General features: G+C 40.2%; 1 protein-coding gene across 1 annotated transcript in view; it reads right to left on the bottom strand.

Moving 5' to 3' along the window:
- The window catches only part of EGFL6 (EGF like domain multiple 6), a 48,881-nt gene that overhangs the window by 6,061 nt on the left and 29,379 nt on the right, over positions 1-13,441 (bottom strand). Inside the window, exon 8 of the mRNA XM_075441466.1 lies at positions 9,489-9,827. Coding sequence (XP_075297581.1) covers positions 9,489-9,827 — 339 coding nt within the window. The remainder of the gene's footprint in view (positions 1-9,488; positions 9,828-13,441) is intronic.

Here is a 13,441-nt window from a genome sequence, read left to right as displayed (position 1 = left end):
TCTGAAGCCATACTCTCCACTGGGGCACATGTTCTCTTGCAAAGCTGATCAGCTCTGCTGTCTGTTGGGGAGGAAGGCTGCAGTGACTGCCCTATCTCTTCCTCACCCTCCCTGCAACAGCTGACAAGCACAGCCTGACGTTTTGATAACCAGTCCTGGTGGAAACCCCCAAACAAGTTTTTTGTAAAAATTGGTTGATGTGTTTTGTGCCAGACTGGAAGAGTCAGTACAGCAGCACAGTACAGGAGTGTTAGGTGCACTCTCTAAGATACTGGCCTACAGGATGTAGTTACTCAAGAAGCCATATTTTTCAGCAGCAGCCTCAGGGACCAAGGCAAAATCTCTCCTGTCTAATGAGCTACAAAGATATAGAAGCTTGCAAACTCTTTTTTACTCTAAGTAATACTCTAAAATACTCAAAGTATTTTTAAAGTTCTGTGATTAAGCTTGTTTTGTACTATTTTAAGTGATTAATAGAGAAATGCACTCACTAAAAAAAATTATAGTCTCAACTTCTTTATGCAAAGCCTGTATAAGTAACTAATCACACACGAGATAAGGGGAAGATGTGCTTTCACTGGCGGAGGATTCTATCCTTTGCAAACAGATATGCAGATGTTACCTATGGTATATACATACATATCTATGAAAACAGGAGGAGCTTAAATGTGCCATTTTAGAGGAGGAGTGAGGGAGGAACCTTTGGATTAACGCTTACAGAAGCTGTTAGTGGAAAGCCTGACAGACTGAAGTCCACTTTTCAGTCACACCACATGGGCAGCAGTGCTAAGAAAAGTTCAGACTTCCCCAGCAGAGCCAAATGATAGGATGCCATCTACTTAACCTTTCTTCTCCTTCAAAACTGTCAAAAATTGCTCTGTGTGTACACCAGAGAAAACACACACTAACGAAGAGGCCCTGGAGGCACTTCCAAAGGTGCTCATCTGAGCTGAGAAAGGAGATTCATGCAATCTTACGAGCTTTCTGATAAATTGCCAGAGCGTGTCCTCTCTTGTTGCCCTTGCAGTCCTTCCCTCACCCAGACCATTGCTTAAATCACCTGGATAATATTCTTACTTAAGGCAAGGATTACTATATCTTTCTCCAAATTAATATGTGTCTACATCTACACATCTAGGAACAGGCATATAGAGATTAGGTGCTAAGTTTACTGTCATGCCATAAACTTGGCCTCATACTTAGTGAAAGAGGCTCAGGCTGTGAAAACCCTTGCCAAAGTGAAGAGAGCTATTAAAATATGATGAGTTCTGGAAAGAGTGGAGTGATTTAACAGAAGACAACAGCTGCCAGAATGATTTATTTATTGAGTTATTGAATTACACTTGAATTCACTTGAGGGATATACATGCAGGTGTAGCTGTGTGGTGACGATGCTTCAAGTGAAGAACTGTCATGCACATAAAAAGCGCCAAATTTTGTATCCAAATCTATTTTTGTTTTCAGTGTCAGGTATTACGCTCAGGTTCTCCACTTGATGGAGGATACCACCTGCGTATTACGAGAAACTGTAAGCTTCAGCTTACAGAAAGGTTTCCAAGAAACCTTACTTCTTGGAACGTGCGTACATTTTACATCAGATCATCACTGGACATAGCCATGATCCAAAGTTTACCCCTCCTAAGTACTGGGCAGCAGTCTGGATTGCTCTTTTCAGCTCTTCTGCTGTCAAGCGGCGCTTGCAGAAAGGCAGGCCTCATCTCATGTTCCCTAAGAACATACTCTCACCAACAAAAGCTCACATACATCCCACTTCAGGCACAGCAGAGCCTATCCTTCTTTCTGCACTGCTGGTGCCCACCCACCTACTTATCTGCAGCCCTAGCTATTATATAGTCTCTACATATAAAACCCTTCGTATCATGGTGCAACACATTCTTAACCGTTGATGTCATCCTGATACTCTTATGAGGTAAAAAGGGTTGATTGTATGAGCAGGAATTAGTGGCAGAGAGAACTCATGCCCAGGTCTTCAGCAGTATCTATATAACTAACTACCACCAGTTCCCGTAGGACTTATGCCTGTGGATGTCTGTCATGAGCTGAGCATAAGTACATTGGCAATGTTCTGGTCCTGAGAATGGCCACCTTGTTGCTGACACAGGTTCTTGCATCTGCAAGAAATTCAGTGTTGCTATCTGTGACATGTATCTGAGTATTGCCCCTGTTCTGAGCAGGGGGGAATCTCTCTGAGCCATGTTAGATGCAGTTTGTCACTTGTATTATATATCAGGAACTGCAGCAAGGAAGGAGACTTTCTGCAAAATAGAACAGCCCCAGCCAGCTCTATCTGGCTGAAAGCACATAAACCAGCTCTGAAACTACTGAGGACGTCTGCAATCATGGAAACGCTTCTTAGCAATAACCTCAGAAAATGAGCAAGTAGTGCTGAAAAGAAGCATTGAGACATTGTTCTAGTATAAACATGGATGAACAGAGTGCCAGGAAGGGGATTTAGAAACAAATTTATACCTGAAACTAGAATTCCACTTTAAAAACACCAGGTTTACAGGGAGTGCTGCACATAATGAAATAGATGAGCTTTGAGAGCTACTTCTTAGCCATCCCCCTGTCTGGGGACCTTTAGATAGCTAAGTAAAGAAAGATAACAGACTGCCACTAAAAGATATAGCAGAAGAGCTAGTTAGGTTCAAGCAACCTTCTCACTTTCTCAAGGTGAGAAGCTTGTTTGGAGCTGGCTTGCACCTGGCTTGGTTGGAGCACAACTGGAGTGAGTTCAGGTCCACCTGAAAAGTACCACATCAGTCTATAAGTCAAATAAGGGCCAGTGAGGTCATGAAAGCAACAGGAAACTTCAGGAGCACATCTGGAAAACCACTGCTTCAATTAAGCTGCAATATTAAAAGGTCCAAAGTAAAAAAAAAGAAAAAAAAAAGAATTGTAGAATGATTTGGGTTGGAAGGGACCTTAAAGATCATCTAGTTCCAACCCCCCTGCCATGGGCAGGGACACCTTCCACTAGACCAGGTTGCTCAAAGCCCCGTCCAACCTGGCCTTGAACACTTCCTGGGAGGGGGCATCCACAGGTTCTCTGGGAAGAAGAAACTGAAACCCCAAATCCAACAAGCAGAAGCTCAGTAGAATGGGTCTGTGGAACACTGTCTCCTGGACACCCTTCAGAAACAGTACAAAAGCACTGGTAACAGACTGGTTGAAGGAGCTTACTGAAAACACTGATAGATTTTCCTTTAGTGCACTTGGTTTCACCTCTCTGCTTGGCCAACTGCTGTATATAAAATTACTTATAGTGCATTTGGAAACCACATTTTTGTCTGAAAAAATATGGCTTGGTTTTGGCTTGGAAGTAATTTTCTATTTGTCTGCAGTAATGCATATGCTATCTTTAAACCTTTCATTCCTTTTTTTTTCCTGTTAGTGGGACTGTGTTTCTTATAAATCATCTGTGGCATCACACTGAGCTCTTGCTGAGGCAGCTCTACAGGAAGAACAGACATATAGCAGAATATAAGCACCCATGTGTTCATGTATTTAAATGTTCTATTTTTATTTCCTGTTATGGCTGTTTGATTTTTCTCTCCCCTGGAAAACAGCTATACCTGGTTTTGCCTAGGTAGTCTAGTTAGTCTAAATGTAAAAATAACACACAAAATTTGGGAAAAGAAACTCACTGTTGGCAATTCTGATATGCAGAATTCTAAAGTGCCTGAAACTCAGCATGCAGGAACTCTCACAAGAATGGCACTCCCTGTCTTACTAATACTGCTTTCTGATGTTCAAACCCCATTAAAAAAAACCCCAGAAAACCAGAGTGGGCACTGTAAAAAAATCCAGCAGAACACAAGAGGTAGTAAAATGAAGACTGGCTTCCTACAGATAAAGTGTAACACTATGCTGGACTCAAAGGAATATGCCACATCTCTGCTACCACATCCTCCTCTGAAAGAATTACAGATGTCAGATGTCTGACATTTTTTGAGCCTTTTATCTACAGCTGCGGACTGAACTGTGGCCTGAGTGTTATTTGCTCACACAGTGGTCTAATTATCAGAAAAGAATAAGATGAAGACCAAACATCCTGATTAACTGAGAGTGCTCTTGTTCAGAATTAGGAGCCTAGAACCCATAAGGGAAACAGTTCCATGTACAGAAAGGACATTTCTCACACAGTAAGGAGCTTTCCAATACTTTGGTTTACTCTCATTTTCTATGCATCTGCAATTTTTGCAATGAGTAGGACAGAGTCCTATTTATTAAACTGTACCTTTCACAGCAAGACAGGACCTTCCTTCACACTGAACAAGGCAAATATCCCATGGAAAATAAGTGATTTAAAGTCATTACAGACTGTATCATAAGGTACAAAAATATAAGAAGAAAAATTTAGCACAGATGATCTTATTTTGACATTTCTTAAATGTTGGGGGCTTCATTTTGCTATCTTTAACTATTGTGTTTAAAAAAAACCACTTTGTGTAGTAGTTTTCACAAAGGTCCTGTATTTTGGATAGTTGGCCTAGTTTAATAATTTCAATCTCTATATAATAACTCCTTTTTTTTCCCCCACAATATTTTTCTGTGGCTTCCTATATTATGTAGTAAAACTACTACAATAAAATAATACATAAATTTAAAAATAATAATTAGGATCTCTGAAAAGTGTGACCTATCCATTTTTCCTAATTAACTACTCTTTCTGAAAGACAAACAATATCAATATTAATAATACAAAAGGCAGATGCTATGTGAATACTTGAGGGAATTATATGAAGGAAATTAATGTGGTAGTAAAAGAATCACTGCTGAACAGACATCAGCAGAGAAGGAGAAAAAAGGATGTGTAAATTTACGAGCTGTAAATCTGAACTAAGCATGTACTCCAAAGGATTGTTCAATGTCATTAAAAATGAAAGTGTTTTTAAAGCCAAATGTTCAAGCAAGTAAGTGCCTAAATCATGACTGATTTTTTACAATAACAAGGATCAAGTATAGCATATGAAATTTTAAAAGGAGAGGAAACGCAGTTAACACATGCAACCCATCCTGACAGAAAAATGCAAATGGCACAATGTCTTAAGTCCTATACATAGCTGGTATCAAACAAGAAAGCCATAAATAATACAGAGTTCACATACTTAATGAAACTACATCTTGGGTGTACTAGTATCACTATATCAAGAAGTACACTAGTATTTTGCCAGTATCCCCTGGCAAAATAAAATCTCTCTAGCATGTTCAGCATATAAATCCCTTACATTAATAGTAGAAAATTCCAGCCAAATGTGACTGGAACAAAGACAGTATAGGCAAAAATATAGATAAACCACAGTGCTTTAATATTTTTAAGCAATAATATTAATTGTCACTGCTGTCAGTTGTAGTGGCAATCTTGTAGAGACAAGTGGTCTCTGCCTAGCCCAGGTATGCGGTGTTCAAATGTCCTGGTGTGGTTGAGAAAGTCCTTGAAAAAGAATCTCACCAAACACTACAACAAAAATCTCTTGCGTATTATTTGGCTTTTCCTATGGACAAAGGATTTTCCCTGTGTGCCCTCACTCAAACTGAAACTGGGGAAACGAATGCATTCCAAATAGTATGGCAGCGAGTACTCAACAGGAAGGTTACAACGATCCACCCCTTGCAACGGCATCAGGTCGTGTGCAGGAGAGCATGTTCCCCTTCTATCACCAGGCACAGAAAGCAGAGTCCTATGTCCTTTTACCTGAAAAAGATGGTGGCCCTACCCTAGGGACACTATTTCTGCCAATCTTGCCTGATCTGCTCAAGCAGGTCACAGAAGAAACCTGTTGAGATGTCTGAGCTACCTCCCCCAAGCCATCAATCCATCCATCACAGAAAGGCAGAAAGGAATAGGAGGACTGACTTGGATGATTATTTTTTTTTCTCACAGGCTGCCTTGCCTCACAAGTGAAGAAGCAGAAAAGCCTGCAGTCCTTATGGCACAGAATTTTGAATAAGTGTATATGTAACTGATAACAGTATTACTTATAAATATTTAGTTTATTGTTTATAGTAACTATTAACAGAACCTATTAGTACTATGTCCCTAAAAGTGCAATATTCTTGCAGTTCTGTTTGGAAGAAAAAGCTTTTGTCCCTACAGTAATCACAGCTACGGGGAAGCACACTCTGGCTGAGGGTAAATATACCTTCAGGTTCCACTAGCATTTTGCAATTTGTTAGTCAATCTTTTTGAGTCCTTCCCAGTCTAACCACATTTAGCTGAACGTAACTGTTACTACCAGTGCTGGTCAGTTCACACCATTCTCTTGGCACATGCAAGTTCCCCACCAACTTACCTCCATGAAGAAGCTTAAATACCTGAGAACTTTGTCTTAACAAAAGTCTCCATATGCATTGCAACTGTCTTCTGCTCATTTTCTTCATACTTACTGCAAAATTATGGCCAGTTTTGGATTAATTAGCATGACTGGGAAGAGTTATGTCCTTCCTTAGGATAGTATTTTAGTGAAAATGCGTGTGAAACAGAAAAATCATAAAAGTATGAGATTGGCCATCAAAAGACCCAGGTTTTATTGCTTCTTGTGAGTCAACAGAGGCAAGTCACTTAATCCTTTAGTCTGAGACTCTCAAATGCATTTGGCAGTACCAGCACTGTAAGGCTGAACCCTAAGGGTAGCTTGCCATCCAGTGAAAACTTCAACCCCGATTTGGCTTCAGCTCCTGCAGCTGCTGCCTCTTTTAGGTAAGTGATTTATGAAGGCATCCTTAGAAGATGGGTAGAAAGTGGCAGAAGCTTGTCAGGAGTGAAAGGCTGAGTAAAGAGGTAGGCTGAGGCTTAGGTAATGACTCTGGTGTGCCTGCCTGGAAGGAGAATGGCATCCTGAGCACAGGACCCTCAACTTCAGAGGCATGGCACCATTAGCCAGCAACTTTTCACCATCTGGTCTGGTTAAAAGCTGACATGCAGAAGTGTATTTTTGCATGTGGGTCGGTGGCAGCTGTTTTGATATTTTGGAACTATCACTGATTCCTGAATTGTGAGTTGATGTGCTTACAGTACCAGAGAGGCATCTAAGCATTTAGTTTTTGTAGAGACAGTAGAGACAGCAGTGACAGGACAAGGGGTAATGGTTTTAAACTAAAACAGGGTAGGTTTAGGCTAGATATAAGGAAGAAATTCTTTACAATGAAGGTGGTGAAACACTGGAACGGGTTGCCCAGAGAGGCAGTGGAGGCCCCATCACTGGAAACATTCAAGACCAGGTTGGACAGGGCTCTGAGAAACCTGATCTAGTTAGTGGTGTCCCTGCTCGCTGCGGGGGGGTTGGACTAGATGACCTCTAGGGGTCCCTTCTGACCCAAAACTTTCTATGATTCTATGATCTTCCAGGATGCAGGTCTACACACACTGAATACCACTATTTTCTAAACTGCTTTGAAATGCTTGGTTGAAAGTACAGAATGAATCACAGAATCATGTAGGTTGGAAGGGACATCTGTAGGTCACCTACTCTGACCTCCTAATGAGGAGGTTGCTGAAGGCTCAGCTCAGTCATATTATGAGTATCTCCAAGGATGGATATTTCACAGCTTCTCTGCATACCTGTACCAATTTTTGTCCACCTTCATGTTAAAATATTCTTTTCATTATATCTAATCAGATTTTTTTTTTCCAACTTGTATTCATTACTTCTTGCTGTATATTTTCAAGAAGAGTCTGGCTGTGCCTTCTCTATAGCCTTCCATTAGATAGTTGAAGACAGCTGTAAGATCTCCGCTTAGCCTTCTCCTCTTAAGGCTGAAAAAAAGAGTTACTCTCAGCCTCTCCTCGTATACCATGTTCTCCAGGCCCCTGACGTTGGCGGAGCACTGCTAGACTCATGCCTGTATGTCCTCATCTGTCTTGTAATGGAGCGCCCCAAACCGGACACAGCACCTCAGATGTGATCTCACATGTGCCAAACAGAGGGGAAGAACCACTTCCCTTTTCCTGCAAATCTTCTTCCTAAGCAGTCATCCCATGTCTGTAATGTTGCACGAGGCTTTTCTCTCCCTTTGCATTTGCTTTTGTTGAACTTCATAATGTTCCCATCAGCCCATTTCCACAGCCTGGCCAGGTCTCTTTTAATAGCAGCGCTGGCCTTGAGCATATGGGTCGCTCTCCCCAGTTTGGTATTGTCAGAAAACTTGAAAAATGCCACTCACTGTTAACATTTGCAGGAAGGGAGGAGGCTGGTGAACAGAGACCTGACTTCATTCTGTTTATCAGCTCACTAGCATAATTCAGGGAAGCAATATTAGTTTATATCCTTAGCTTGAACTGAAACAGGCCAATTACCACTGAAAACTAAAAAAGGCAATTTTAGGAGAAGAGTGCCTTTGGCAAAGAAGCTTGTATTCTTAAATGTATTGAAGTGAAAAATCACATTTTTTCTTGGCTTTCTTACAATACCAATATTACAGACCATTTTTTCTAGAGTACCTTAAAATGATTTTTCCTTTAAAAAAGTTATACTCCTGTGTCTTTTCAAATCAAATATAGCAACAATTTGAATGCTAGCTTAAACTTAATTTGTGTTCATTTTTATCATTATGAAATATGGTGCATAATTTTAATTAACGTGGTATAGTATTTATTCTTTTTCTATACTTTGGAAAAGAGAAAGTATTGTGAATAAACTGTTAGCAGGGTGTATTTTTCATATTACATGTTTTTGCCACTACCTTGAAGAATGTTTGACTGAGCCAGATGTACTAAAAGTCAGTTAAAATGCATTTCAAAACTTCAGAGAACACAGCAAGAAATCTCATAGCATACAAGGTAATAGCTGGAAGGAAACACCTGAAAGCAGACTGAGAAAACCTATCTCAATCTTCCTGATAAATGACTAATGTCAGAAATTAAGCAAGACTCCAACTCAAATACCATCAAATGCTTTAAATTTGAGAGTATCCATTCAGATAAACTCTCACATTTAAACAAAAGGGATAAAAAACCCCCTCTGTGATTCATGTCGTTATATTCCTGTTGGGAATGACATGAACAACAGTGGTGCCTATTATATGGTCTATATTATCTGAAACACAATGACACCAAAGTCGATGTTTTTCTTCTGAACAATGTACACTACTTAGGATGATGGGCATGCCTATCATGAATCAAAGCTAGCTGTTGTCTTACTCATAACAAAGCAGCACACGCTTTGCTGGGGCTTCTGTGAAGAAAATGGGGAGTAGCTACGTGCTACATCTAAGCTGCTCTGAAAGCCCAGCCCGCAGAGGCGCTGTCAGGATGGCGCACTCCCTCTCTGCTCACATTGACTGCAGACAGGTTCCCCTAAAACGGAGATTTGGTACCTTTAGTCTCACCAGTAGGTATGTTAGGTTGCTTTTCATTCTTCAAGTAAATTCTGATAAAATGGCTGTGAAGTTTCGTGATGATTTTGTTAGTGTTTTTATATAGATTTACATTGAAACCAGATTTGTAAAAAAATGAAGGAACTTACAAAAGACATCTCCTCTAAGGCTTCGCTCATGGTCAATTTGATTCTCAAAATTTTCCTTCTCCTCTTTGTCTGACTCTTCTGCCTCCTCTTCTGGAGTAGCTTCAGTTTCTTTCTCTTCCTCAGTGTAGCTCCCACCAAGATCAATACCACCTTCATAGTGCAATAGCTGCAAGTGCATCTTAGAAGATGGTGTCACAGCTGCTTCTGGGATGGCATTCTTGATTGTTTCATGCTTTTTCACACCGTTTTTATGTGTAAGAAGTTTCTTAATTGTGTCCTTAGCTGTTCCAGGGATTCTTGCAATTCTTGCAATTTCCTTCACTGACTTTTCAGGGATAACTAGAATCAAGAAGAAAATACTAAATATTCATCTAAGGAATCATTCAGCAATGACATTTATAAATGGCACCACAGTGTCCTTTACAATGTCCAGAGACCTAGACAGCCAAATTCTCTACTATGAGATACAAGTTCAGCTCTGCACAGAACTGCACGTGCATGCACGTGTTCAGCTCTGTTGTACAGACAACCCTCTGAGTTACAGTGAAAAGACCAAAGCGACCCTCTGTCATAACCTCATTCGGACTCCTGTGTAACACAGACCATAGAGCCCCTTACTTCAATTTTTTTTACACTAGAGATTGGGTAAAAAAGAAATCGTCTTTCTTCGATTTATGGACTACTAAGAATTGCACATGAAGGTGTGATTCCCTACATAACAAATGTCAGCAATGACCATTTTTCTTAGCTATCTTTTGTGAACGCCTCTGGCTGAACTTTCCTTGCATGACAGGCTGAAAGCCACTGAAATTGAGAGTATTTTGAGAGGAGATACATCTAGCTGCTCTGTTACATTTCATTTAGCTCTAAGAGATATTTAGTTCTAAGTGACAAACCCTAAAACTTTAGAGAGGCATCCAATAATGCCAAATTATTATCTTCTTGCAATTCCAAGGTGCACTAGAACATAAATGCAAAATTCCCTGAGATTTTTACTATTTTATGGTTCTTCTTGGCTACAAAATACTAAAAGGATAACCAGCCTTGTAGTATCTTGCAACTTTGGATTCTGTTCAGAAACACAAAGGCTGCCAGAAGTGACAAACTTGGGGTGGGGTAAAAGACAATTGAGATTGTTCAAATCTGTAAAACAAACAAAAAAAATCTGAATTTGGTGTTTTCTCTGTTATGAAGTATAATGAAGTCAAATGTCCTCTATATCCAGACAAAAACCTCAAAAAATTCATTGGTAAGAGGACATCTTTACTTTTATTTATATTCATTCCTGGAAAATACAATCCTATCACTGTGAATTTGTCACATTTTATTTACGGTAAATGCAACTACATGCTATTTAGTATGCCAGAAACAGAATCAGACTCTCTTGGTGTGCTCACTGGAGCATTCAGGTTTTTTGAGGCTGCAGTTGGAGGCATAAAGTAAACAGATGCCAATAAAAAGATAAATCAAAACTGAGGATTTTGTTTTTCTTTTCCTTTGGATAAAACTTGCAGCCTTGCTTGTCAGATACTTGCAAGTAAACTCTTTACTAATACTCCACTAAGTGAGCCTTTCATCTGGAGGACGATGTCATGAACGATGTAAGGTTCTCTGGGTCTAAACTCAGAATGCAGCAATAAAAATTAACAGGAAAGCTTCATTCCAAACAAATTTCCTCTTGACAATCAGTAACAAGAAACTTCAGGCTGTTAATAAGGAGGCTGTGGAGAATTTCAAGCCAGGACTGACTGCTCAGCAAACCTGAACATCTGCTTTTAGTTTCTCTTTGAAGTCTTCCTAGTGAAATGAAAAATTCTTGCAGCTCAACATAATAACATCTGTAGTGTCAGAAAACTGATCTCCTTGTATATGCAAAACTAAGCAGTGCAGAAAACCAGCTGACAGGACTGACAAAAATAGAGGGATGAAAGCGTATAAATCCCCACACACTTGCAGACTCCAGTTTGCTGCTGCAATGTGAAAATCTGCATGCTCATGGGGACGAAGAGGGATTAGACACCAAGCGTATTTTAGGTTATATCACTAGTATCCTTCTATTCCGCATTCAGGTTTAGGATAGCCAGAGGTGTGGATTTAAGGCTTTTTATGTCTACCCATAAACCGCAGGAGGAATAATCCAGTGTGAGGACAGATCACCTTAAACTCAGTCTGTTCTGTTGAATCCACTGTTTGTGGACTTGCCTGAATGAACAGCTCACCTTCTCTGACAATCTGGAGTGCTACAGATGAGGCAGTGATTCTTCAGGACCCTTTGCCCCAAGACATGTATATAAATGCACAGGTGCTGCTCACAAACATTTGTGCATTTATCCATCCACATGACTGCATAGAGAATTTTGGAAAGTGAAAAGAAATGTAGTGTGCATTTCATCCCAGCTTTTCTTTATGTACCTTCCATCAGGCAGCAGGTAGATTAATGCCTCCTGTTCTTATACAGTTTCTGTTTATTGCCCTAGCATGAAAATATCTCAGCTTTCAAAGGTATTTTATTTCTTTGAATTAGAGAGAATTAAAGCAAGAGGTGGAAAAACAAAGGCAAATGGTGGCTGAGGGCTAAAAGTAAATCTTTTCTATCACCAGTTGCTGTACAAGTTTATAAGACCATAGAAAAGGCTTGATGTAGGATTTCTGATGACCAAGCTGTGAAAGTTGAGTCGGAAAAAAATATAGGGAGACCAGATGCCAACCCCCTGTCTCTGTGCTGCATTGTGTAAATGGAAATACTCAGGGGATGACAGAGGAGGAGGACACACACCCCGTGACCGCAGCCGGCGCTGGCTGGGGCTCTGCGCATAAGGGGGCTGCAACAGGAGACAGCTTGCTCTGCACCCCAGCGGGGCACCGCTCTGCTTCCACCTTCACACCTAGCAATATATTTAAAAACCTGGTGAGTGACAAGCCTAGGAGACTGGCTTACAAATCCTTTTGTAGCTCCCTCTGTAGCTTCTGTACATATAAATTGGACAGGGGATGAGGGATACAGACAACCATTTGCCATGTTTAGGGGGAGCCTATAGATGTGAGTAAAGTTTAGATCAGCAGGAAATAGTTTCAGAAATAATTCTAAAAGTTCTCAACCTCTTTTAGATAGCCTTAAGAGAGTCTGAAAGCTTTCACAAATGGGTTAAAACACAGATTCTAGACTGTTATTCTCTTTTAAGCATCATTGAATATCCTCTGTCAATATACATGCCTAGCTTGTTTAATTTCTAAAATTCTTACCATCTTATTTAGGGAAGGATGCTTTGAGAAATCAGGGCGAGTTCATCATGCTGGACTGTGCTTAATACACGACTACACCAGCCAGCAGTGCTTCCAGTAGGAAATGTGGGATGACAAAAGCCTAAGTGTTATTCATTAAAGGATGACAGCAGTACTTGTCTCCAATACTGAATTGAATTGTAGGAGTCTCACCAGTGATATGACCAGTATTGCTTTTTAAGCTTTGAAATTTTATTATGTCCAACCTAACTTTTCTCAGGACTGGCAAGTTAATAAGAAAGCAAAATCATATATGGGGTTTAGGGGTTACGCTATGAGCAAGAAAGTAACATGAGTAATACAAGAGGCACAGAGAGAGTTGGCATGACTTTGTACTGCCATTTAGATATCCAGCTAGGCATAATGAAGAATAGTAACCTCTGCCTCCAGCCAGGCAATAACAAGTGTCATTGTCGAGCTCCTTAGAGTGACGCCTGAAGGCTGTAGGCTTTAAATTAGTACTGCCTTTTCCTGTCATTTTGTAGTTTCCTACCAAAAAAGTGAACCAAAAATAGGTTCATTTTTCCCCCAAGAATCTTAATTACTTATGGAACCTTGTGAGACTATTCTTAAATAAAAGCTGAAATACACATAGAAGCATGTGGTGAGGGAAATGTGGTTTTTCAATGCACAATAGGAAATCAGGAAACATATGAACCTGAGAACAGCAA

The sequence above is a fragment of the Opisthocomus hoazin genome, chromosome 1, assembly GCF_030867145.1.
Source record: "Opisthocomus hoazin isolate bOpiHoa1 chromosome 1, bOpiHoa1.hap1, whole genome shotgun sequence".
Taxonomy (NCBI): domain Eukaryota; kingdom Metazoa; phylum Chordata; class Aves; order Opisthocomiformes; family Opisthocomidae; genus Opisthocomus; species Opisthocomus hoazin.
The sequence above is the reverse complement of the archived record's forward strand: the minus strand, read 5'-3'. Positions and strand labels throughout refer to the sequence as shown.